This window comes from Diplotaxodon limnothrissa, linkage group LG3, assembly GCF_057381915.1.
Source record: "Diplotaxodon limnothrissa isolate DT_005_m linkage group LG3, D_limnothrissa_male_GT1.1, whole genome shotgun sequence".
Classification (NCBI taxonomy): Eukaryota; Metazoa; Chordata; class Actinopteri; order Cichliformes; family Cichlidae; genus Diplotaxodon; species Diplotaxodon limnothrissa.
Genome location: NC_140598.1, coordinates 10590021 through 10616432, shown reverse-complemented (window position 1 = coordinate 10616432; position 26412 = coordinate 10590021). Strand labels below are relative to the sequence as shown.

At 43.4% G+C, this 26412-nt stretch overlaps 2 protein-coding genes across 2 annotated transcripts in view; one reads left to right on the top strand and one right to left on the bottom strand.

Moving 5' to 3' along the window:
- The window catches only part of LOC146634429 (protein NLRC3-like), a 219527-nt gene that overhangs the window by 145635 nt on the left and 47480 nt on the right, over window positions 1-26412 (bottom strand). The gene's annotated exons all lie outside the window — the stretch shown is intronic.
- On the top strand, window positions 10102-12438 carry LOC146634430 (uncharacterized). Its single transcript, XM_085349443.1, has one exon. It carries the CDS (start codon window positions 10102-10104, stop codon window positions 12436-12438), a length of 2337 nt encoding a protein of 778 aa, XP_085205569.1.

Below are 26412 nucleotides of genomic sequence, written 5' to 3'. Positions count from 1 at the left end.
ATTATCCAATCGCAGAATCAAATGCACAAAGCCTGTGATGTCATCAAAGGCACAAAGCTTGTGATGTCATCACATTCTGTCATTGGAAGAAGAAATTCAGTCAACTGTAGCAACTCTTTGGTGGCAGAACTACAAAACAACCTGTTTGTTAAAACCAAGATAAGGAAGACACAGAGACGCAGAAGCAGACGCTGAAGCAGACGCTGAAGCAGACGCATATAAAATGGCAGAAGCACAGATGGAAGTGGTCGTGAGCCCAAATATAACAGTTTTGCAAAGATCGGAAAATGACCTCAAAAAACCCCAAACACCAAATCCTGAAACACGTCCTCTGGCACAAGTTCAAACAGAAGTGGTCGTGAAAGGCAAGAAAAAAAGGGGGCAAAAACAGAAAAGAGTGGCTGAAGAACCCAGACGACCGATTACTCGGGCGTATGCTCGGGCTCTTCTAGAAGCCCAAAACAACGTGGCTGATGGAAGCAACCTGAGAAATGAAGAAGTGTCAGGAAACCCTGAAGGAACCTCTGAAAGGGAAAACCCTGAATCCCTCCCTATGTCAGAACCAAAGGACGACGTGAATATGGAGACAGAGGCAAACATGAATAACGCCAGTGGACAAAACCCTGGGCCAAATGGAGGGACGTGGCAACATCAGCCAAATCCCAGATTTATACCCCATCATGGCAGAGTCCAGTATGATTCATGTTGTGAGATTGCTGCTCTCAGGCATCAACTACAAGCTTCCCAAAACCACCAGAACGAGCTTTACTGGAAACTGGTAGCTGCTAATAAGAGGGCTTCTTATTACCGGTCTAAGGTGACCAAACTTCATGCACAGATGATCGCCGACAAAAAACAGCATGAAGAAACAATTAAAGAGCTCATAGAGCAACTGGAGGAGGCTAATGATAATAATAAGCCTGATAAGAGCAAAACAGAGGTTCAAGCAAAGGACAACCAAGCAGTTGTCATGCTGGATGACATGATCCGTGTCCTGCACGAAGACGTCAGCGACCCTACCACAGAGCAGTGTGTGGATTCTTCTACACAAACCACAGAGGCTTCACACACGGACTGTGTAGGTCTGAAGGAGGCTCAATTTGAAGTCCAATACAAGACTCAACAAGAGCAAATAGGAACACTCCAACAACAGCTCCTAGAAGCTCAACACCAACTCAAGGAACAGGAAGACAAACATAGGCAGGACCAGGAGACACTGAACATGGAAATCAGTGAGCTTAAATCCCAGCTCTGCTCCAACAAGGAGCTTCATGACATGAAAGTAGAGACTCTTTATCAAGAGTTGAAAGAAGTCAAAGCGTCCTACATTAAAATCACACAGGAGCAAAATGAACAAAATTCCAACACAGAAAATGGAAAATCTGAGCTTCTGGTGGAAAAAGACACCAAAGAACAGGACAAGGAAGAAGAAGAAGACTCCCTGACATCAACTGAGATGTCTCTGCATGACTCTCTACAACAAACAGAAGACAGAGAGAAATCGATAACTACCAATCCAGCTGAACTCGAAACTGAAGCTAAGACTGTGCCAGAGAAAAAACCCAAGAAGAAGAAGAGGAACTGGCTGCGTCGGCTTTTCAGCTGTACCAGTCCACAGACAGACTGATTTACACAACTGTGGAAAAACTAAATAAATACAAAAAAAATAAAAAAAATTGGAAAACATAGATGTGTCATTATTTCATATAGATTTCAAATAACATACCATTTGATGTCAACATGTTTTAGTTGCATTTGCAGTGCTCGTGCTGTTATATTCTTATGATTCTGTTCATTTTATGAGTGTATCCTTCAGCCTTGCTTCACATATTTACTGCTGCTTGATCAGCTTTAGTCCTGCTAGCATCAGCACAGGTAGAAACAGATCACACATCAGAGAATCGGCCGTGCATCTAAATGCAAATGAAAACTAAAAATGAAAACTTAGATAACTGAGCTGAACTTCATAGATCTGAAAGTTGACCGATGCATACATAGTGCTAAAAATCAGGTATCGGGAAAACACATTATTTTATATTATGCTGATGTCAGGGCTCTGAGTGCGGGCAGGTGGAAATGTGGATCCAAATGCAGGACTCCGAGACGAAATGTAACTAAAACCACAGCTTTTATTGCTGGCATGAAACAAAAACAGAAACCAAACCATGAAACCAAGCAGGAACACACAGGCAGGGTCTGAGGGTACGACGCGACACCAAGCATGGGAAAACACAGGGCTTAAATACACAGGGTAGTAATGAGGGAATGGGCCACAGAAGGGAGACACAGCTGGGGGAGCTGAACTTCATAGATCTGAAAGTTGACCAATGCATACATAGTGACAACACATGATTTTATATTATGCTGAAGTCAATTTTTATCCAATTTTATAACTATATCATATAATAAAGTCTGTTTTGAAGTTTACTATGGTAACAATTCATCTTTTTAGGCTTTTCAGAAACACTAACTTCATAGGTATGAACCAACAAACCATTTTTCATCATGAAAATAAAAAATAAATCTAAAGGAGATAAACATCACAACTGTTCAACCAAGCATTAAGTCCATTTTGAAACAAAGAACGATGTACACTCAGCCAATCACATGGCAGCAACTCAATGCAGCGTAAAAGGTGAGATGTAAAATAAAACAATTAAAAATATTAATTAATCTTAATCAATCTTAAAATATGAAGCAATCTTCTAACTCCCCTTTACATACAAAGCTGTGGCCAACCTTACAAACCATTTTGAATTTTTTCCAGTTCAAAATAACCAAACTGCTAATAGTCACGGTTTAATTTGGGCAGCTGCCTGCCTAATATAATGTAAAATCATCACAATATTTTACACAAAGAGAGTAAATGTATTCTTGTACTCAGCTAAGACAGCTGGGCTGCATGCTGTGGCTTGTGTTTATGTTCAGAGTGACATCTGATTTAAAAGCAGACTGTCATGGTGTGCGTTGAAGATCTCGCGGACTGGGGCCTCTGCTAGACGTTCCCAGCACACCCTCACTACGCGTTTAGGTGCACCAGGTCTGTCCAGCGTCCTCCCCCGCCACCTAATCCAACTCACCACCAGGTGGTGATCAGTTGACAGCTCAGCCCGTCTCTTTACCCGAGTGTCCAGAACATATGGTCGCAGGTCTGGTGATACGATTACAAAATCGATCATCGACCTACGGCCTAGAGCGTCCTGGTGCCACGTGCACTTATGGACACTCTTATGTTCGAACAGGGTGTTCGTTATGGCCAAACTGTGATTAGCACAGAAGTCCAATAACAAAGCACCGCTCGGGTTCAGATCAGGAAGGTCGTTCCTCCCAATCACGCCCCTCCAGGTCTCGCTGTCGTTACCCACGTGAGCATTGAAGTCTCCCAGCAGGACAACAGAGTCTCCAGGTGGAGCACCTTCCAGCACCCCCCCCAGGGACTCTAACAAGGCTGGGTACTCTGAACTGCCACTCGGCGCATAAGCGCAGATGACAGTCAGGACCTGTTCCCCGACCCTAAGGCGCAGGGAACAAACCCTCTCGTCCACCGGGAAAAACCCCAACGTACCGGCAGCAAGCCGAGGGGATATTAGAATACCCACCCCAGCCCGCCGCCTCTCACCAGGGGCAACGATTTTCTTTTCCAGTATAAATATTTATTGCGCTTATTAACTGCACATCAACTTCGTAACAGTTGAGACTGAACATAAAAACAATAAATAAACATAAAAACAACGTTTTGTTGTTGCCGCAAAATGTTGTACTGCTTGAAATTCCGTCTCCACCGTTGCTCGACGCTGCCTGTATAGAGCAGGTAGTGCAACAATAGAAAAATAACACAGCACTGTGTAGCGTTTGTCTAGGGTGTTGATCATTTTCCTAAATCGCTCGTTTTGCACAGTGTTGATGGGAGCCATATCTTTGGTCAGGTGATAAGTGATAGCCTCCGTAATTTCTTTGTGCCTGCGGGAGTTCGACGGGTATAGGGAAGCGCTGTATAAGGTTCCCGTTATTGATGTTTGGGTGGTTGACCGGGACGGATTTTCTCCTGTCACTTTCTCGTCATCCCTGACGTGCTCTCCGTTGTTTTTTCCCAGCTAATATTAGCATCACACGGCACAGCTTCTGTATCACGTGGTATAAGGCTCCGCCCTTGTCATTTGTTGAGCAGGAAGAGTGAGCGCTTGGTTTCATGCAGAGTACGTCCCGGATCAAAATGCGGTACAATCGTCGTCGTCTTTTTTTTTTTTTTTTTTTTTAAATCGTCATTTGGAAATGAGATCGCACATAAGTATGAATCGAGATCGCGATTTTCTAACGATTAATCGTGCAGCCTTAATCTGATTAGTCGACTAATCGCAAAAATAATCGGTGACTAGTCGACTATCAAAATAATCGTTTGTGGCAGCCCTAATGCACACAGGGAAAAGTTAGAGAGGAAACGAGAGAGCAGGAAATTACTCTTACTCTTAGGACGTATATGGCCCAACAGGCCTCGTGATACAGATGAGCTACATCCTCCTGGAAAGCAGCTGCCAATACAGTCTCCCCCATCTGATGGAAGGCAGATGCTTCAAAACAGAGTGAGAAGTAAAGAGAGAGGGAAGGAACTCAAACAAATTAACACTATATTTTATCTTTAATAATCATATATATTGCTTTACCAAAACAGCTTGTTTGTGTTTTTTAAACTACCATCTCTCTTAAACCAACTTGAATTGAACAGTGAGCACAGCCACTAAGTTCTATGTAACAAAAATACAGGGATGGGAGGGAGGGAGACGGTACCTGCACTGACGTTTAAAAAGAAGGAATAGGAGGAGGAGGGGTGGAGGTGGTGGAGCTCTCCGACAGGGGGAAAACTGAGATTTCAGTAAAGCTCAGTCCAAAGCACTTTCCTAATGATTTCCCTGTAACATTAGTCCTCGAGGTCCCCGTCACAGCAGACTACTGTGAGCGCCACCAGACAGTTAATGAGACAAAAACGAGACGCTCTTACAGCCAGGAGGATGCTTTCAGATGACGCTTGATTAATTTGATTGATTATCTGTGAATAAGTCTTGAGCCTCTCCTCAGTTCTTTATATTTTGCCTGTACTGAGCCAGATGTTCTTCTTCTTCCTTTCTTTAGACTTTCTGAAGGTCATTTAAAGTTTTTCTTTGGACATTAACTGCTTTTTCCACCCATTTTCAGTCCAGTCCTTGTACCTGATCGCTTTCAGAGCGATATTTTTGTTTTTTGGGGGGGTTAAACCACTTAACCTAACTCAAGGGGACAAACCCGAGTTGTCAAATACAATACAAAACACACAACTTAGCAAAGAACCAATTTTAAATTTTATCTTTAGGGACTTTGTTACTAGCAACCTGTCACAGAAACACACTATTTAATTTCTTTGGATTGGGAAAGTAGAAGACAGAAAAAAAGGGGACAAGCTGAAAAATCTATCTACAGTGGAGGAACAGTACCTGAAAGTCATGTCAAAAAAAATTCAGCAAACACCTGACACAGGACCTGAAAGATGCACTTGGTCCTTCAGTTGATCCATCTAGTGTTCACCAAAGCCTCATCTCATGGTGTCAGTGAAGGGTGGCTGTCAAGAAGCCATTATTAAGGAAGGGAACAGGGAGAAAAGGCTGAGGGATGCCAAATTACACAAGAACTGGACTGAAAATCAGTAGCAGCAGGTCTGATGGAGTGATGAACCAAAATTTGACAGTTCTGGTTCAAATTGTGGTAATATGTCTACAACCACCTGTAAACTACTGTACAGCTCTGCCATAGTTTGGGTCTGCATTTCAGCCAGGGTGTTGGGGATTTCGTCAAAATTGATGGAATTATGAAAAGTACCACCAGACTTTGATGCACCATGCAATACCATCTGGAAAGCGTCTGATCGGCAGCAGCTTACTAAACACATCGAAACACCATCATTCATGGACTGACCTGAGCCGTGTGGGATCATCTCGGCAGAGAATGGAACAAAACGGCAGCTGATATCGAAAGAAGAGCTCTGAATGTCCTTAAAGAAGCTCGGAGAACTATTCCTGAAGACTACTTAAAGGAATTCCAAAGAAATGTGCCTAAGAGAGTTCAGGGCGTGCTGAAGATAAAGATGCTCAAGCTCATTACCTCATTATATCAACTCTGTTTTTGCCTTTTATATTGTATTTTCATGTAAACTTTTCAAATTTAAACTGTTGCACCCGTTTCCCATTACCCAGCAAGTTATATGTTAGAATTAAGGTGTGGCTCAAACTTTTGCACAGTCCTACATTTCCCATCTATAAAATGATTTGACACCTGATAAACCTTTAAAAGCACTGACCTGCCTCTCCAACTATCTGTTTTAAACAACACGCACTTACCAGCAGTTGTGTTGCGTTTTCGTCAGGTTAGTGGCTCAGACCTAAAACAGCCCAACATTATCTCTAATTCAGGTCTGGACCCAAGCTGACCCATTAAAGTACGTGGTACTCCTTTCATTTGTACTTGTGTACTCAGGCATAAATTATACTTTTCAGGTACAAACTAAATAACATAAAGAGGAGCATATGAATAAGAATGAAACTGAGAGGCCCACTGCAAGAAGATACACACCCAAGTGCTGAGATTGTAAAGATGAAAAGTGAGCAGAGGAAAATGAGCGTTTCAGGACAACCAGGCGGTTTCCTCTTCTTCCCATCTGGCAGCCTCACAGCGGGGAGTTATGAGGTAGCCCCAACCTACCTCACATCTCCCCGCTGTGCAAGAACGAGCTCAGCAACACAAGCATCCTCTCTCTTTCGCGAGTGCATACGTGCACATCTACAGTGCTGCATGCCAATGAACCCATTTTCTTGGAGCACCTACACAAGCTGCAATCTACAGATCGTGTTTCACAGCGCTACAGCGAGAGGCAAACACCTCCCTCTGTTTGTGCTTCATTCTAGCTTCGCCCTTCTCTTCCCAACCACACACACCAACACCTTCCTCTTGTGAATTTTATTTTAATCCTTAACATAAAGACAGCTATAAATTAGGATAATCAAACTTGATTTATTACCTCCTGCACCCCCCCACTGTGTGTTCAACAGGAAGCTAAAAGTTGTTAGCTGTTAAAGTGTTCAAAAAACAGCAGGAGCTCGGTGTGAGGCCACAGTGGGCCAAAAAACACAAGATGACCTCCAGCGAGGACAAAATGTATCTGGACGTCTCTGTGAGCATCTGTCTCACTGTGTAAGTGTAGCACAGTGTCTGTGTGTGCATGGCTGGGCAAGAGAGACAGCACAACTGAAAGCCAGCACTCAGACGAGGACCCGGTGCATCGTCTGTCTCATCTCAGCCAGTTTACTTACAAACTCTTTAAGTTTGAATTTTAAAGCCGACAATGTGCACAGGGCAGTGATATTTAAAATGAAGGTAAACTATTCCAATCTCTGCAGCCCCAATTGTGTATCTCACACACACACACACAGTCCTGAATTCATTACTGAAGTCTCATCCAGACGTTCAATGTGCTCTGTAATTAAATTGAGACGTGGGGTCAAAATTCCCACCTAGATTGAGTGAGATGAAATAGAAATCGGCTCTCCTCTAACTGACTTTATAGAAATAATTACATAAGCTGCATTTATAACTGTTATTAAATAACAGCAGCACACGAGAACTAAAGTGTAATCCCAGCACATTTCGCTTCGCTTGCACTGATTCTTTAGAGATGACGACCGTGGTGGGTAATTAAGGGCAAACAATATACAAGTGGCGTGAAAAATGGAGGCTGCATTACCTTTCCAAAGCTTCCTTTCCCGATGGCCCGCAGTATCTGGAAGTGGTCAAAGTTTACTGTGGAGAAAATGAGAAGCAGTTAGTGAGAACGTGTCAGTTTGAGCTGAGCTATAAAACAGGGAACATGACATGTACAGCACTGTGCAAAAGTCTTGAGCCATCCCTCATTTGCTTCCAGGGATCCGGACTTCCCTGTAATCTTTAAAGTGGTATTAAGGAATAGCTCTCCAGGCTTTTCAAAGTGTTTCTGATTTTTAATCCAGGGCTTGTATTTGACCACTTTTTGTCTGTTAAGACCCTTCACACTAATCTCTGAAACATTCAAACATAAACAGACACCTAAGTCACGGAAAGGACCAGAAAACTTAACAAAGAACCAATTTTAAATTGTATCTGTACACATTTACTTGCAGCCTATTGCAAAAAAACAAAAGCCCACATCATTTGTTCTCACTTCTTTAGTTGAAGAATGCAGTTAATAACACCGTTAACACAGACTGACCTGGCAAAACACGAAAAAATAAGGGGGTGGTTCAAGACTTTTGCTCGGTACTGTATGAGAAATGGAAATGTGCACTTCACAATGTATCGCTGCACTTCGGCAGTACTGTGCAGATTAAATGTTTTTTCCTTCCCGATGCATGTGAAAGGTTAAGACTTACATCTCCAAATGTACTGGAACTGATTTGAACCAGAGGACTCAGCCACACTGTTACTATGTACTGCATAAACACGTTTACCGATGAAGGTAAATCAGACGCTGTCCTGACTGTGTGGCTAAATTTTGTGCTGAAAGCATCAAATCAATTGAATATGATTAACTTGCTATGAGAGGTTTTTACTCCAAGTGTGACTTTTTCTGGGTCCATACACCTTTCAGGGTCAAATTCAAGCACTTTGTGAGCACGTTTAATGTCCATTTTCAACATTTTCCAGCACATTACCATAAAAAGGATGCATATTTCACTTCGCATCACCTGAGTAAGACCACGTGAAAGGCCAAATTAATAAGTCTTCTCATCAGATATTGATGCTTCTTTCTTATGTGACACAAAAAACAGGAGGAGACAGATCTTTGCTTGTGTTGTTTTTTAAGTTCATTCATTCAAAACTAACTGTAAGACGCTTAACTACATTGCAGTCTGTGTTATTGTTGTAGACCTAATTATCACCTTTAAAGTGTTTGTGCTAATAACATCATGTAGAGTAAGACAGGCATAGAGAACAGCACTGACTGGGAGAGGCTTTGAACAGATGACATACTCAGATCAATTCAACACTTTAGACTTTAAAAATGCACAAGCGTCTTTCAAAAACCCATTTATTTAATCTATCATCATTGATATTATTATGTACAGTTATAATGTACTGTTCATCTCCCTTAAATAAACAGGCAGCCTTAAAGTGTGAAATAGTCACTTGTCTACTGTCTCAGTGGCTGATAGTGCCCCACAGGCCTCAATGTCAGCTTGAAGCCATTATGTTTCAATTGTTTAATGATAAACAGATTTTGAATGAAAGCGAGGAAACTTCGGTAGCACAAAAAAGTGCCTATTCTTTGTTCCCATACGGTTCACTCATATTACCGTCATTTCCCCCTAAGGTGTTCCCAAAGACACCAGGTTAATACTTGAAAAGGCTGCAGCGATACACAAAAATATCATCAATATTCTGTTTACTTGGTGACAACGTCGCTTTTAGCCTTCAATCAGAAAGCCTGACGTTGGCTAGTTAAGCATCGGGCTAACGTTTAACGCTTTCACTCGAGGGAAGTAACTCGTATTACTGCTACTGCTGTGTAATCTTGGTTCAATTCACAGCATATTCTACAAGTTACCCTGCAATAACTAACTGTTAGAATAGCGGCACCGTATTGTATCGCACTGAGTGCACTTCAATCCTTTATCCCGCGAGTTTGCTAGCTAGCAAAATAATAATACCAATTTTAAACAAATAACATGTGTAACGTACACACTCGAGAAAATTATTTACTAGTACTTACGCAAACTCCCCCGTTGTGAAAACGTACAAATCCTTCTTGTATTTTTCGTTTTCCAGCAAACACTCATTAAAACGGCCTCCAGGCACATTAGCGCACTCACCCCCGACTGATCAGGGACGTGGTAACTTTGCTTTGATCCTTTCTGACGTCATAACTTTGCTTTGATCCCAAAACCCATAAATAGGAGCGCTCACCTGTTACTTTATGCTTAACGGACGTTGACCTGCAGCAACTAAAACCCTTTCGAGAAGTTTTGAGAGCAATTTACGAGAGAAACCAAAACAAGTTCAGTTTTGTTTCTCACCAATCCACAGCGCAAACAGACACATTACACCATGTCAGCCAACCCATCCTTTGGCTCAGATGAGCTTGGAATATCTAAAGGGACCATTTTGGGAGATCACCACATGGTGGAGGCTTTCCTTGGAGAAGGAAGCTTTGGTGTTGTAACGAAATGTCACGATACAAAAAAGAACCAAACTGTTGCTATTAAAGTCAACAAGAGCGACCCTGAAATTCTGCTCCAGGCAAAACTGGAAATTTTCATCCTGGAGCAGCTACGACGCTTGGATCCAGACAGGTGCAACATTGTTGAATGGAACGGCTATTTCCTCGATGGAGAGCGCATTTGCTTGAATTTCGAACTCCTCGACCAAAGCCTGTCAGACTACATAGGGGACCGGAATAACCAAGGTCTCCCAATGAGAGAAATCAGGCCAATTTTGCATCAGCTCGCAAATGCTCTATTCCACCTGGGTTCCGTGGGAATAGTGCATGCTGACCTCAAACCTGGAAACATCATGGTTGTGAACCGCAGTGAGTCTCAAGTCAGAGTAAAACTTATAGACTTTGGCATCGCATGTAACACCTCTGCAGTGATTCCTGGTGACTGTGTGGGGACAATTGGTTATTGTGCACCTGAGATTATGCTTGGCACTCCATATGATGAAGCAATTGACATTTGGTCTCTGGGGCTGGTAGCTGTGGAGCTTGCTACAGGGGTGCCTCTCTATCCTGGGGAAGACGATTATGATGTTTTGAAATTCATAATTGAAACCCACGGTCAGCTACCAGATCATCTCCTAGAGTCTGGCTTGTACACTGACAGCTATTTCATCGAGGATAACCACAACGAACAGCGCTGGACATTTAAGACCCCAGAACAATTTCAATACGAGACAGATTATCGATCCAAGGAAACTCGATCGATAAAACTTAAGTGTCTCGATGACCTCGAACAACTGCTGAAGGTTAGGCGAGGACCGGAAAATGGCCAAACATTATTTGTAAGGCTAATCAAAGAAATGTTGGCCTTGGATGCAAATCAGCGCATAAAACCCTCGGAGGTTCTGAAGCATCCCTTTTTCGACCCTGGCCTCTCAAGGAGAACCCCCTGCACTGACATGAATAGTACAGGGGGAGAACTCCTTGTGCTCTCTCAGCAGCCTTCAAGCTGGAAAAGTCATGGATCGCAAAAATTCAGCTGCAGTTTCCAAAACTCAGTTGAATTTCCTCAAAAAAGAGACATCAACACCTCAGCCAACCCATCTGCCTCTGAAGATGATCTTCAAATAACGGAAGGGACCATTTTAGGAGATCACCACGTGGTAGAGGCCTTCCTTGGAGAAGGAGGCTTTGGTTTGGTAACCAGATGTCGCGATACAAAAAACAACAAAACGGTTGCTATTAAAGTCAACAAGAGTGACCCTGAAATTCTGCTCCAGGCAAAACTGGAAATTTTCATCCTGGAGCAGCTACGATGCTTGGATCCAGACAGGTGCAACATTGTCGAATGGAACGGCTATTTCCTCGATGGAGAGCGCATTTGCTTGAATTTCGAACTCCTCGACCAAAGCCTGTCAGACTACATAGGGGACCGGAATAACCGAGGTCTCCCAATGAGAGAAATCAGGCCAATTTTGCATCAGCTCGCAAATGCTCTGTTCCACCTGGGTTCTGTGGGAATAGTGCATGCTGACCTCAAACCTGGAAACATCATGGTTGTGAACCGCAGTGACTCTCCCGTCAAAGTCAAACTCATAGACTTTGGCCTCACATGTCCTGCTTCTGCAGTGATTCCTGGTGACCGTGTGGGGACAATTGGTTATTGTGCACCTGAGGTTATGCTTGGCATTCCATACGACAAAGCAATCGACATGTGGTCTCTGGGGCTGGTAGCTGTGGAGCTTGCTACAGGGGTGCCTCTCTATCCTGGGGAAGACGATTATGATGTTTTGAAATTCATAATTGAAACCCAGGGTCAGCTACCAGATCATCTTCTAGAGTCTGGCTTGTACACTGACAGCTATTTCATCGAGGATAACCACAACGAACAGCGCTGGACATTTAAGACCCCAGAACAATTTCAATACGAGACAGATTATCGATCCAAGGAAACTCGATCGATAAAACTTAAGCGTCTCGATGACCTCGAACAACTGCTGAAGGTTAGGCGAGGACCGGAAAATGGCCAATCATTATTTGTAAGGCTAATCAAAGAAATGTTGGCCTTGGATGCAAATCAGCGCATAACACCCTCGGAGGTTCTGAAGCATCCCTTTTTCGACCCTGGCCTCTCAAGGAGAACCCCCTGCACTGACATGAATAGTACAGGGGGACAAAACCTTGTGCTCTCTCAGCAGCAATCATCGTTTGGGTGGCCAGAATTCTAGGGGAGCTTGAAAATTCTTGTGGAAAAAAAGCCCAAAACAATAACATCAACAAAAACAACCAATGAATGTGGTCTTAAACTTGTGCACAATTTGGCTTGAAATCCATCAACTAATCTCTCAATATTCAAAGCGGAGCAGCAGACAACTTACCATCACATCAGTCCTTCAATCAGACCTACAACAAACGTCTTCCGTCTCTCACCCCAACCGGTCGCAGCAGATGGCCGCCCCGACCTGAGCCTGGTTCTGCCGGAGGTTTCTTCCTGTAAAAAGGGAGTTTTTCCTTCCCACTGTCGCCAAAGTGCTTGCTCATAGGGGGTCATATGATTGTTGGGTTCTCTGTATGTATTATTGTAGGGTCTACCTTCAATAATACATACAGCCTTGAAGTGACTGGTGATGTGATTTGCTGCTGAATGAATTCGGAACTAATTGGAAATCTGGATATTAATTAAATAAACCTGCTTTGAGCATCAATTAATTGTTGTTTGAAATTCTTTATAAATATATAAATATAGTGCCACTCTTCTACTGTTTAAATTGCAACTGTTTAAAACTGACTAATTTATTCATACACTTGCCTGTATTTGTACAGCGCTTTACTTAGTCCCCAAGGACCCCAAAGAGCTTTACACTACATTCAGTCATTCACACATTCACACACTGGTGATGGCAGCTACATTGTAGCCACAGCTGCCCTGGGGCGCACTGACAGAGGCGAGGCTGCCGGACACTGGCGCCACCGGGCCCTCTGACCACCACCAGTAGGCAACGGGTGAAGTGTCTTGCCCCGGGACACAACGACCGAGACTGTCGGAGGCGGGGCTCAATCTGGCAACCTTCCAATTACAGGATGAACTGCGAACTCTTGAGCCACGATTGCCCTATATACACATATACTTTACAGTACTAGTCAGTGCTTACATACTAGTTCTTTTCCCTACTTTTTCATGCTTACTGGTACAAATGCCTGTTACTAGAGTTAAATGCTATCAATGTATTCTCACAGTTATGGAACTGTACAAATGCATACAAAATAACGCTCACGTAAACATAACTGTGCACTAGTTTGCCCTTATTGCTGCAGTTTGTTTCAAGTTGTTCTCTCTCTCTCTCTCACACACACACACACACACACACACACACACACACACACACACACACACACAGTGCCTTATCTTTTGTAACCATATGGGGGTTTTACAATGGGAGGTGCTTGTGTGTACTGTAACTGTTTTCAATAAAAGGCTGCAAGGAAGGCTGTTTATTTGATGCTCCTAGCAGACAGGTGAGGGGCTTTTAGCTCCAAGAGCCTGGTTCCAACCAGCCTCCCTTGCTACAAGTAAAAACCGGTTAAAGATGTTCGTGTTGTTTCTTTGCTTGTCGTTAATGAGAATACGTTTCTAAACCAGCGGGGATGGAAGCACAGACCCAACATTTATTTGGTCCTTCCGAGCCGGAGCCCAACGCATCGCGTCCACCGAGGAGAGGGAGAGGAGACACTGAAGTCTGCTAGCAGCCAGGAGGTCTGGGACGCCTGATAAAAGCCCTGGTGCTTAATTTTGTCGCCAGGCCCGTGAGTTAGCGTCTGAACTCCCCTCGGGTTGGATGGCAATTGACGGGATCCAGAGACTCTTCCCGTGAACGAAAAGCAACACAGACAGTAAATACAGAAGGCCTTATGCGTCACCGTGACTGCGCGTGTAGACGCAAGTCCGGGGGAGCGCTGGTTGGGCAGGTGCACGCGGACCTAAAACAATAGAGAGCGGCTACGTGACCATGTGGTTAAATGCAGGTATGGGAGCGCGCTAGCTGTGCATGCAGACGCAAGCTACCTGGTTTCTCCACCGGTTTTTCTTTATTTTTCTAAGGAGGTCTGGTTTCTTCGCCAGTTTTCAAGGAGGGTTAAGGATGGTTGCTCCACCGAAAGGAGGTTTTTCCTCGACCGCTGAGGGCGTTGAGTGTTTGGTTTATCCACCAATATGTAAGGAGGATAGAGCTCTCATTGGTGTGTGAACGCACGTGTGAGCGAGTGCGGGCCAGACGTGGTCTGTGCGAGTGTGGCTGATTGTTGTCTTGTAATGGGGAATAAACTGGGTAAGGGGATGGAATACATTGCAAAGTATTCACTGGGCAACACGTAGTATGTAGATCATTGAAGGAAGAAAGTAATGAATTTGTTCACAAAGCAGATGAAACAGTGTGTGTGACTGTGTCTGACGTCACTGTGTGTGTGAGCCACAGAGAGGTGTGAAAGACAAACATCCAAACTCAGCCTGCAGTTCTGTTCTGTGATTCTACATTTGACTATCCGTTGAGTTTGGTTTGCACTTCTGCTTTGTTCAGATGCATTTAGATACATCACCTCCACTCTCCTGTCTTTCCTTCTCTACCATTGCCTCCTAACTAGGGATGGGTGCCGGTATCCGATGCCATTATGGCACCAGTTCTGACATAAACGTAAGTAACCAGACTGAAAAGCAGCGCACATTTCTGTGCTTTTTTTCTGTGATTTTTTCACCTCATATGTCATACACTTTGGATTCTAGCCAATCATTTTACCTTTCCAAGGATAGTAGGCGGGCCCAGGTACGTACGTTCTTTTAGAGCAGAGCTACAGATTAAAAATGCCCAAGGCGAAGCGGTCAAAAGTCTGGATGTAGTTCACAGCAAAAGATGCAAACTCAGCAGCCTGCCACAAGTGCTTTAAGCTGATACTGTGCAAAGGAGGTAACACCTTCAATCTAATGAAACAGGGTGGATGTAGCTCAGGAGGTAGAGCTGATCACCTACTGATCGGAAGGTTGATGGTTCGATCCTCCAGTCTGTGTGTCAAGTATTCTTGGGCAAGATACTAACCCCAACTTGCTCTCTGATGCATCCGTCGCAATGTGACTGTACTTAGAAAGCACTGAGTATAGATAAAGTGCTGGTGTGATTGGGTGAATGTGGCATGTTGAGTATTCCAGGAGAGTAGAAAAGCGGTATATAAGAATCAGTCCGTTTGCCATGAAACGCCCGGCGACGCATAGCGTTTTTTTTAAAGTCGAGAAATGCACCGTATTTGATAGCTTCCTGCAAGACCTCACACCGAGCACATCTACTGCAGGTGTGACGCCTGTTATCGGACCCAGAGTTAGCAATATCCCCCAAGAACCCGAAGAGGAGAGTCCTGGCCCCTAGCACTGCCAGTGTAGCAGAAATGATGAGAATGATAACACAGCAGCAGCCGTTCTTCTTTGGGTGAGTAGCTTAATGTTGTTCGTGTGTAATTTATGTTGAGTAGGCTAACCACGTTATTACATTAATGTAAGGTGAAGTAGCAAACACCGTCGTAGTTACATGTGTCTGTCTTCTTGTTTGATAGAGTGATACCATATATGTCCTATAGCTGCAGAAAAAGCTAACATTGTTATCTTTTTACAAAAAAAACAGCTAAACATGAGAGGTTTTAGGACAAAGTTTGTGTTCTCCATTCTTTAAGCACTGATTCGAGCACTGATTAAGCACAGGCACTGTTTCAAAAGTACCGGTTTGGCACCGGTATCGGATAAAACCTAAACGATACCCATCCCTACTCCTAACATGCCTCCTTCCTCCTCTTCCTTTTCTTTCAGCCATCAGTAGCATGACAGTCTTATTCATTATGATCCACGCATTTTATTTGGTAAAGCTTTAGTTCAGAATGCCCTTACTAATGCAACACTCCCCATTTACCCAGGCTGGCACTTGGAGTACACTGGCTTGTGGCCCCTTGTGCCAGCATTAGTGCTTTCATCCTTTCTGCTGCTCACAATTCACCGATCACACTTTGACTAGTACCATTAAAACAAGAGTCAGAAAATTTAGCAACAGAGCTACGATCCTTTAAATGTTAAAGTTTCATGATTCACGTGTGGATGTTGCATAAGAAAAGCATGACGTATAAAGTATAAGTGTTTCTGACCAGTTGTTCATGTTCCTTCATTTTCCCCTGAAATCTATCAAATACTGTCCAACAGACTGATGGCACAGCAGTGCAGAGGCTGCAGAACCTGCGTCTGAAGCCTCTGTTTTAAAATAGTTCAAATAAATAATCCAGCTATAGTTGTCAGTATTTCCACTGCTGCACAGGAAATAACTTTATTATAAAATAAATAATAAGAAATAAACTTTATTTTTCAAACACAAGCTTTACACAACTTGTACATTCACACAAGCACTTTTTCCATGTTTCTAAGTGCTTCCTGTCTAACATTCACACTGTAATGGATGCATCGGAGAGCTACATGGGGTTAGTATCTTACCCAAGGACATCATGCAGACTGGCATTAAACCACCAACCTTCTGGTTAGCAGGTGACCTGCTCGACCACCTGAGTTCCAGCCACCTCATCAAAGTGACCAATCACATTAGAATCCTGTCCTGCTTTGGGCTCCGCCTCCAAACCATCCAAAGCGGGTTATTTGCACCATGTATGCAGGTAAACTCAAACATCCATTCAGCTGCTTCAGAAGGAAAATGTCAGCTTGTGGTTTCAGTCACAGGAAACTCACAGGTTAGAGTCCAGCCAGAGGGCTGCTGTTGTTTATCTGTAAAGTCTTTACATTTACAGAAATAAATAATTATGTGGACACATCTGGATCATCAGCAAACATGAAACCAGGTGACCACCAGCACCAAGCTGACTGCTGACACAGAGTTCATACTCTAACTCTAGCTGCTCTGCTAGCTAAGTGAACTGATGTTAAAGGTCAGAGTAAAGAAATGACGTGATGCTGCTGGGAGTGACACCACAGACTAGCAGCATTTAGTTACTCAGCATATAATGCAGTTAATCTGAAATCTCTTTTTCTCTCTGAAACAAAGTGACAGCAGACTGAGTGAAAGACAGAAACCTTATTTAAACACCAAATATTCACCGGCTTCACTTCCTGATCCAGGATTCAAAGAGGACGTTGCACTTACTCAGCTTCTTCCCATGAACGTCTTCCCTCTGCAGCTCTGCTGTCTGGACCAGGTCTGTGTAGAAACAGAGACAATCTTCTGCTTCATCAGTCCTCTGTGTCTGCAGGCTGAAGTCACATTAAACACTTCACACCAGCAAAGAGTCTGAAGCTCAAAGGTCAAAGGTCAGCTGCTGCACCTTGTGTGATATTGTTTGATCAATAATTAACCTGCAGTAGGTTTCTGCTCCAACTCCAACACACTGAACAACCCTGAGAACAAATCAGATGATGTGGGTGTGTCTGCAGCTTCAATAGTATTAAACACCTCACACCAGCAAAGAGTCTGAAGCTCGCAGGTCAAAGGTCAGCTGCCACACTGTATATAACATTTCAATATGTATACAACCTGACTGCGGGCGTGTGTGCAGCCATAAACAGTTTAAACATTAAACACTGAACCATAAAAGAAGCTTAAGCTGCAGCTCACAGGTCAAAGCTCAGCTGCTGCACCCAGTTATGACTTTACATAAATCATCATGTTTTCCCTCTCAGCTCTTGGGCTGTTTTGACTCAGCTACACTATGGCAAATGGCCAATGGTTCCACAGCTGTTCTTGTTCACAGCATCATCCAGTTAGAGAGGAAACTGTATAATGCAATGATGATGTTCCAGCGTCATGCTGCAGTTGTTGCTCCTCCTCCACATGCTTACCTGCCACAGTTTAACTCCGCCTCTCAGACAGTCATGTCACCTGATCTGCACGTTTTGTTGTACGATGACATCATCTTGACGTTGACGAGGAGGATGAGAAAAACTAGTCTAACAAGGTGAGGCCTTGACTAGTAGAACGTCATGTTGGTGTATGACAACACATGAGCCAACATCAGACTCCGAGCGCTACGATGCTCAAGATCAGAAGATCCAGTGTGACATCATCGTTACCTGGCAACAGCAGCCCTCAGCCCATCTGACTTTATTGGAGGATATTTACACCAGCAACACGGTTTAGTTTGATATGACGGATTAACAACATGCTGTGATATCCAGTTCATCTGTAATAGATACTGGATCTAATCAGACAGCAGATATTTGATCACCTTATTTATAGCTACACTAGAAACAAACACAACTGTGTCGGTGATTCATGCAAACTTGCATATCAGCCTTTTAAGGTTTTGTAGTATTGAGAACAAAGAGGTTGTGTTAGGGCTGAAAAGCCCGACTTGTTCTCCTCTGCAGGTCATCAAATGCACCACAGAAGTTTGTATTTGCAGAAGCCTGTATATGTTTGATGGCTCTATTATTCTCTGTTCAAAGACAATAAATGTGGAAAATGTCTCATGTAGTATCAGCGTCATTTAAAAATGACTGCAAACATTTAGAGAACATGTGCTGCTGTTTGTCCTACATTTCCAACACTGAACTAACCCTGAAAACGTGATGGCAGGTGTCAGATTGGAGTTCACATGAAATATCGGCTGCATGAAGACTGGAAAATATAGATGATACAAATATGCAGCCAAACATTTGTGGACATGGATAAACTATCTGATCCAAAAAGCAGGAAGTGACACAGCTAGAAAATGAAAGTGTGTAACAGCTGAAGTCAAATGTAATGCAGAGTTGAATCTGCACTTGGATCCATCTGTGAAAGGTCCACATGTAGGGATCATGTGACATATTTTCACTTGCAGAAATGGTCCTGTGTGATTTCTAGGCTGTGATATGAAAAACTAGTTCCTAATGGCAGCGATTCACTCAGTAAACATGTGTTTCCTTCACCAACCTCACACACAGATCCAATAAGATCAGGAAGTGGGCAGTATAGTACAATATGTGTTATTTTGTGCTGTACTGCCCAAACTAAAGATCTGCTGAAGTGTTGGAAATGATTCAGATGTTTATTTTGGACGATACAGCAGAAGATCAGACATGAAAGTGGAGATAACACAGAAGACATGCACCAAAGGGTCAGAGGTCAGACTGGGCCACTGGATTCAACAATGAGCCAATGATCATCAAGTAGTGACTAAAGCAGAGCCCTGACGTTCTGACATTCATCACACAGTTAAAACAAATGTCTGCTGATGACTTCATCTCATGAAACGACTGATAGATGTCAATTCATTGATCAGCTGAGCTGCTGCTGCTGATCTTCTTCATCGTGCACAGAAACATTCAGCTTGTTTCAATCAGTAAATAACTTTGAACTGTTCCCACTCAAAATGCTGTCAGAACAATGATCATTGTTACTCCCCTCGAGTCTTAATGAAGCTCAACTTGTTCTTTGTGTTTAAACTGACATTTATTTCGAACAGGAGGATTCTTCCACATCTTAACATGTAATGATGTCCAACCACAGCCGATACAATGCCGTCAGAACTAAAAGGAAATACAAACTTAAATGAATATTCTTACTAAAGTCCTTAAGCATTATATACAACGAAACATTCCAACAAAATGATCCATAAAGTACACGTTACACCTCACACTGCGACTATTGCGCTTGAATACCACGCAACAGTCGCGCATTTACATACAACGATAATAAATAAAACATTTACCTCATTGGCCTCACTCAAAGGGAATAAACTTTCATTTTTACGTGGTGGGGAGGTCCAAAAAAAGGCACTCTTTATTTATCTTTCTGCACACGTGCAAACCTCGTGGCTCGTCTCTTAATTAGCTTGCTGAGTGTGACAGCCAAAAAATGCCCTCTTAGCCACAACACAACTTTAGAAAAGGTTCCTATCTAATTGCACAATTAGCACAAATAACACATTTAAACATATAAATCTAATCAACAAACATGAATTACTATTTATTTCTTAATATTCCAACTACTTATTGTTTCAAACTTAACTATCTAATAAAATGAACTTAAATGCGAGAGTTGCCTATGACGGCAGCTGCAATCATTGTAGAAGTCCACAAACATCACGTGTTGTTTTCCACATGTAAGATCAGCAAACATACAGAAACTTCCTGTTGCCACACACGGCCTCTAAAATCTCTTCCACGCTTTCTGTCTGAAGTCCACTCTCTGTGTCGGATCCACAGGAAACAAAAGATCTTATTAACATGGTTTTCAATGTGTCTCCTTACAAAAAGTCCAACCAATGAACAAATGTGTGTATTTGTGGAGGCCGAACAAAAGCATGACACATTTCTCTGTTTCTATAAACTGGAGTCAAACACAAATATGAAGAGTTTCACTGACAGACTCCAAAATGCCCCCACAGTGGATCAAAGGGAAATCCTACAGTGTGGCCAGAGACTCTTAATGGCTCCAACATCAACACATCCACAATGTTGGATCCAGTTCTGCCTCACAGAGTTACTAAGACACACCCTCTGCCAGCATCACAACAGCTCCACCTGCTTCACCTGCCTCCTCAGCATCTGTACACCTGAAGAGAAAAGAAAGGCTCCAACAGCTCAAATCTACAAAGGATTCATGAAGTTTCATCCAACAATAACATGTTTGCCTTCCACAGTGTGCTGTTAGACACCACTGTACCTCTGCCATTTCAAAAAGAGCAGCTTGGGAACATTTTGGCTCCAAACACTTTGTGTTTAAGTTCTTTGTTTTCTTTGTGAAGCCGACAACATCTGGAGCTTTTTGACTCATAGAAACATCATTTTGTTCTTTAGATGACAGCAGATTGGGACTGAATAATCAATCACTATCAAACCAATAAAGACAAAAATGCTGATTTTACAGGAACTTTGTTGGAGAAGCTGTAAAGACATGAAACTGGTGGAGATCCCAAACCAGTTGATAGTGCTGGTTATTCCAAATAAAGCGGTTTCCCTTTGAGATGAAACGACTTTCTGTCCTGATATATAATAAAGATGTTGTTGTTTTTGAGCCCCTGTATTAAAAGTAGTTTAAAGTCAGCTTGAGTTTGATGTCTTTATGTCAAAGCTGCTCATGATGTTGAGCTGCTGATGGAATAAAAACAGTGAAAAATCTCCTCAATATAAAAGCATGTAGTCCAGACTTAAATGTAGCCTGTTGTTAGCTGAGGTCCTCACACAGTGTTTGACAGTGTAAAGTGTGTGAAAGGGCTGCTGGTGGAGCTCACTAGGATGAGCAGGTGACCGTGTGCCACGAGGTGGAGAGCAGCTGGCCTGGTTTGATTCTGACCCGGGTCACGCCCCCTTTCTCTCTCCCTCTGCTTTGCTGTCACTTATCTTCACTGCTCTGTCCAATAAAGCTGAAAAAGGCCCCAAATCAAAGAAATCTGCTGCAGCCTCTGAAATGTCTTCTGTTTCCTTCCAGAGGCCGACGGCTTTTTCACCGTCATACATACATGAAACTATCAAAGCTGACAATCATTTCATTCCAATAACATCTAATGGTACATATATATAGACACAGGACTACAAGTAAATGGCTCTCAGCATCTGGCTGTGGTAACAAATGTCCCTGTTTTGTGTTCAAATTGTGTGCATGTTTTAGACGTGTGTCACATGTAGAAACACAAAAATCCCACAATGACACAAAGATTGGTTTGACACAACTGTGCAGCTGTAAGTTGTTTCTAATGATTCATTGAAGCTCTTCTAACATTCTGAAGACGATCAGTACATGAATCTGTTCAACACGACAACAATTTGACTCATGAAGCATGAGATTCTCTTTGTCATCTTGTCCAAGTCACTAGTAAGATGAAAGTGATACATAGACTAGTGGACGAATATTATTTTGGAGGACAGATGGTTGCATCATAGAGGAGAAAACAGGATGCTGATGAGGGGTCTTGAATGAGTGAGCTGATTGTTGAGTTTCTGATGTGTGAAGAAGTTTTAACATGGCACACATTTGGTTACATGAGAAGAAAGTCGTTATGTGATGAGACAACAGGGTTATGTTGTGTGGTGTGAGGTGTGTGGCTGAGTGGATGAATGTTTGAGATTAATCTGGCTGATGATTTGTCTTTTGTTGCAAAGTTGAACCTGCCAGTTAGGTTTGGTATGATTTCCCCTCCTGGGATGAAGAACACGTGTCATGACTTAACAAGGCCTTTCTTTCTTTTTTCCTTTTTATTGTGTTACTTTCACAGTGCACTGAAAATTTGTTGCTAAATCTCTGTCATTTAAAGCACATCTGAACATTTGAACAGGAAGAACTACACAACATGTTGTCGGGAACGGTTGCAAAGTGAGTTTCTCCAAAATTAAAATGGGCTCAGGAGAAAGCCACTTATTGGGACAATTAGGAAGCGAGTCCCTGTCTGAAAGGATTCAGCGGTGATCCAGTCTAAATTCTTTTTCTTTTTTTGAAATGGCGTCATATTGCTGAGGGTGGAAACGAAATGCGATGATAGATTCCACTATCAGCACTGAATGAATAAATGAATAAAAAATGAGTAAAAATGGGGAACTGACTGGACTGCTGAAAGCTGACAAGAGTTGACTGACTTAACACCACTATGCAAAGGTTAACCCCCACCCAGATGTGACAAAGGGGTGGATGTATCTCTGTGTGTGTCTTTTGTTGCAGGAGCAGCAGGAGACCAGAGGAGGAAACTTTGGGTCACATGACTGTGTGAACTCTGCAAATTTAAGCTTTTAGCTGTAATTTTTCTGTGTGTCTGTGAATTTACCAGCAGTGTGTTATTCATGATCCTGTATTACTCACAATGCAGACGTCACTGTGAGAAAGTGTGTACACACCTGCGCAGCGCTAACATTTACATTACTTTTCTACAGCAGAGGGTTAATCATGTGATTTGATCATGTGATTTCAAATTCAAATTCAAATTCAAATTTTATTTGTCACACACACACACAACCATACACAGTATTACATGGGGGTGAAATGCTTGTAGCTGTACAATGCCCGACCATTAAATGACAGAAGAAAGTTTTACAATATTTACTATTTACAGTTTACTACAAAAATTTACAAATTAACTTAGGAATTTACAGTAAAGAATGTGCAGATAGCAGAAGAGATTATAAAGATAAGGATTATAAATTATAGGAATTATAGGATTATAGGAAATGTGTGGTGGTGCGTGTGGTGACGTGTGGGAGAGTCCAGTCCTACACCTGGTTCAGGGCCCGAATATCATCAACAAGACTAAGGAGCTGATCGTGGACTTCACTACAAAGCAGGCGAGGAATTACAAACCCCTCATCATCAGTGGCACGCCAGTGGAGAGAGTGGACAGTTTCCGATACCTGGGTGTCCACATCACTCAGGACCTGTCATGGTCCTGCCACATCAACACCCTGGTTAAGAAAGCCATTATTGTTTACATTATTGTATTTTGCACAACTCTGTTGCTTGTGAAGCTCGCACACAAGAATTTCACTCACATGTGCTGTACCAATGTACCTGCACATGTGATGTGACAATAAAAGTGATTTGATTTGATTTGATTTGAATAGCCTGGGGGAAGAAGCTCCTCCTCATTCTCTCTGTTTTGGCCTTAAGGGAGCGGAAGCGCTTCCCAGACCTCAACAGTGAGAAGAGTCCATTGTTGGGATGGGAGAGGTCCATCATAATCTTCCTAGCTTTGGACTTGCACCGCTTGGTGTAGATGGACAGCAGGTCAGGGAGCTCTGATTGAATGATGCGTTCTGCCGAGCGCACCACCCTTTGCAGATCTCGTCTGTCCTGCTTGGTGCTGTTCCCAAACCAGGTGCAGATGTTTGCCGTCAGGACGCTCTCGATGGTGCAGGAGTAGAAGTTCTTGAGCACCTTCAGTGGCAGATGGAAGTCTCTAAGTCTTCTGAGGAAGAAGAGACGCTGACGGGCTTTCTTAACCAGGGTGTTGATGTGACAGGACCATGACAGGTCCTGAGTGATGTGGACACCCAGGTATCGGAAACTGTCCACTCTCTCCACTGGCGTGCCACTGATGATGAGGGGTTTGTAATTCCTCGCCTGCTTTGTAGTGAAGTCCACGATCAGCTCCTTAGTCTTGTTGATGTTTAGGAGGAGGTTATTCTCCTGGCACCAGGTCTCCAGGTTCCTAATCTCCTCCAGGTAGGCCGTCTCGATGTTGTCGGAGATCAGGCCCACAACAGCAGTGTCGTCAGCAAACTTGACAATGGAGGTGGTGTCTGATGTGGCTACACAGTCATAAGTGTACAGTGAGTACAGCAGGGGGCTTACAACACAGCCCTGAGGCACTCCAGTGCTGAGTGAGATGGAGGGGGAGACTTGTTTTCCCACCCTCACTGATTGGGGTTTGTCTGTGAGGAAGTTGAGGATCCACTGACACAGTGATGAGCTGAGTCCTAGATCCGTCAACTTGGTGAAAAGCTTAGAGGGCATTATTGTGTTGAATGCTGAACTGTAGTCCACGAACAGCATCCTAACATAATTCCCTCTGCCAGTGTCCAGGTGACTCAGGGATGTGTGGAGCAGGTGAGATATGGCATCGTCTGTGGAACGATTAGTCCGGTAAGCAAACTGAAGTGAGTCGATGGTGGCAGGAAGTGAAGAAGTGATGTGATCTCTCATCAGTCTTTCAAAACACTTCATCACAATTGAAGTCAGTGCTACTGGATGGTAGTCATTGTGACAAGCGGGCTGTTGTTTCTTTGGAACAGGGACAATAATGGACTGTTTGAAGCACGTGGGAACCACAGCTTGGGCCAGGGAGAGGTTGAAGATCTCCGTGAACACCGGTGCTAGTTGATCAGCGCAGGCTCTAAGGACCCGGCCAGGGATTGCATCTGGTCCTGCTGCCTTCCTGGTGTTCACCCTCCTGAAGGTGTTCCTCACGGCATGCTCTGTGATGACGAATGCATTTTCTTCACTGGTGCACTCCGAGCGCGCGCAGCCATTTGTTGTTTTAATTGCTGCGGCGTCGAAGCGAGCATAAAACGTGTTCAGCTCATCAGCCAGTGAAGCATCTGCATTCATCATTGAAGAAGCTGGTCGTTTATAGTCCGTTATAGTCTGCAGTCCTTTCCACAGGCTCCTAGAGTCGCACTGTCGTAGCTGTGACTCTAGTTTTTCCTGTAGCTCCGCTTTGCCTTTCTGACCGCGCTGCGCACGTTGTAGGACGCAGCCTTGTATAGGTCCATATTACCGGAGACAAGCCCTTCATTGTAGGCAGCGGTGCGATCTCAGAGGGTCGCGGATGTTTTTATCCACCCACGGCTTCTGGGGCCCGTTCTTCGTACGTCGCTTACTACATCCAAGATCAAATGACCCAAGATCAAATCATCGCGCTAACCGTGAGCGCGCTAATCCGGTTCCCCGAACACACCTGCTGTTGACGATTAGTACAGCTGGACGCAGGAATGTGACATCACTGGGTGTCGTAAAAGGGGCTACGCATCGATAGTAGAAACATTGATCGGCAACCCGCTGATTGGTCGGCGAAAATGTCCAAGGGGCGTGCTCGGTATTTTCCGGCAGCAGAGCAAGAACTCATGAGTGAGGGATTTCAGGAGTTTCAGAGTTTAATTAAAACGCAAGAGAACACTGCAAAGGCTGCAAAAGCAAGGAGAGAGGGCTGGCAGAAAGTTGCTGACAAATCAAACTCGTAGGTAATTTAATAATAATAATAATAATGGATTGGGTTTATATAGCGCTTTCCAAGGCACCCAAAGCGCTTTACGATACCACTATTCATTCACTCCCACATTCACACACTGGTGGAGGCAGCTACGGTTGTAGCCAGGCTGCCATATCGCGCCATTGGCCCCTCTGGCCAACACCAGTAGGCGGTAGGGTAGATCTATCATATGACACTATATTGTCCAATATCATATGGCATTATATTATATTATAATATGTTATATTATATCCCCTTTCACATTAGAGCCACAACAGGACCCACAAGAACATGGGAACAAGTAAAAGTGGAATACAGGAGTATTCTACAGAATGGTAATATTTATCTCTTAGATTGCTTTGCGTCTCTTGGCAAGGTAATACTGGCCTGTAATACTCTGTTAGTTTGTTCATAACAGCAACCAAGAAAAGGGCAGAGGAAAAAAAGACAGGTGGTGGTCCTGCACCCCCTCAACAAGTTGGTTAAGTGAATAATACCCTCACGGGAATATCGATATC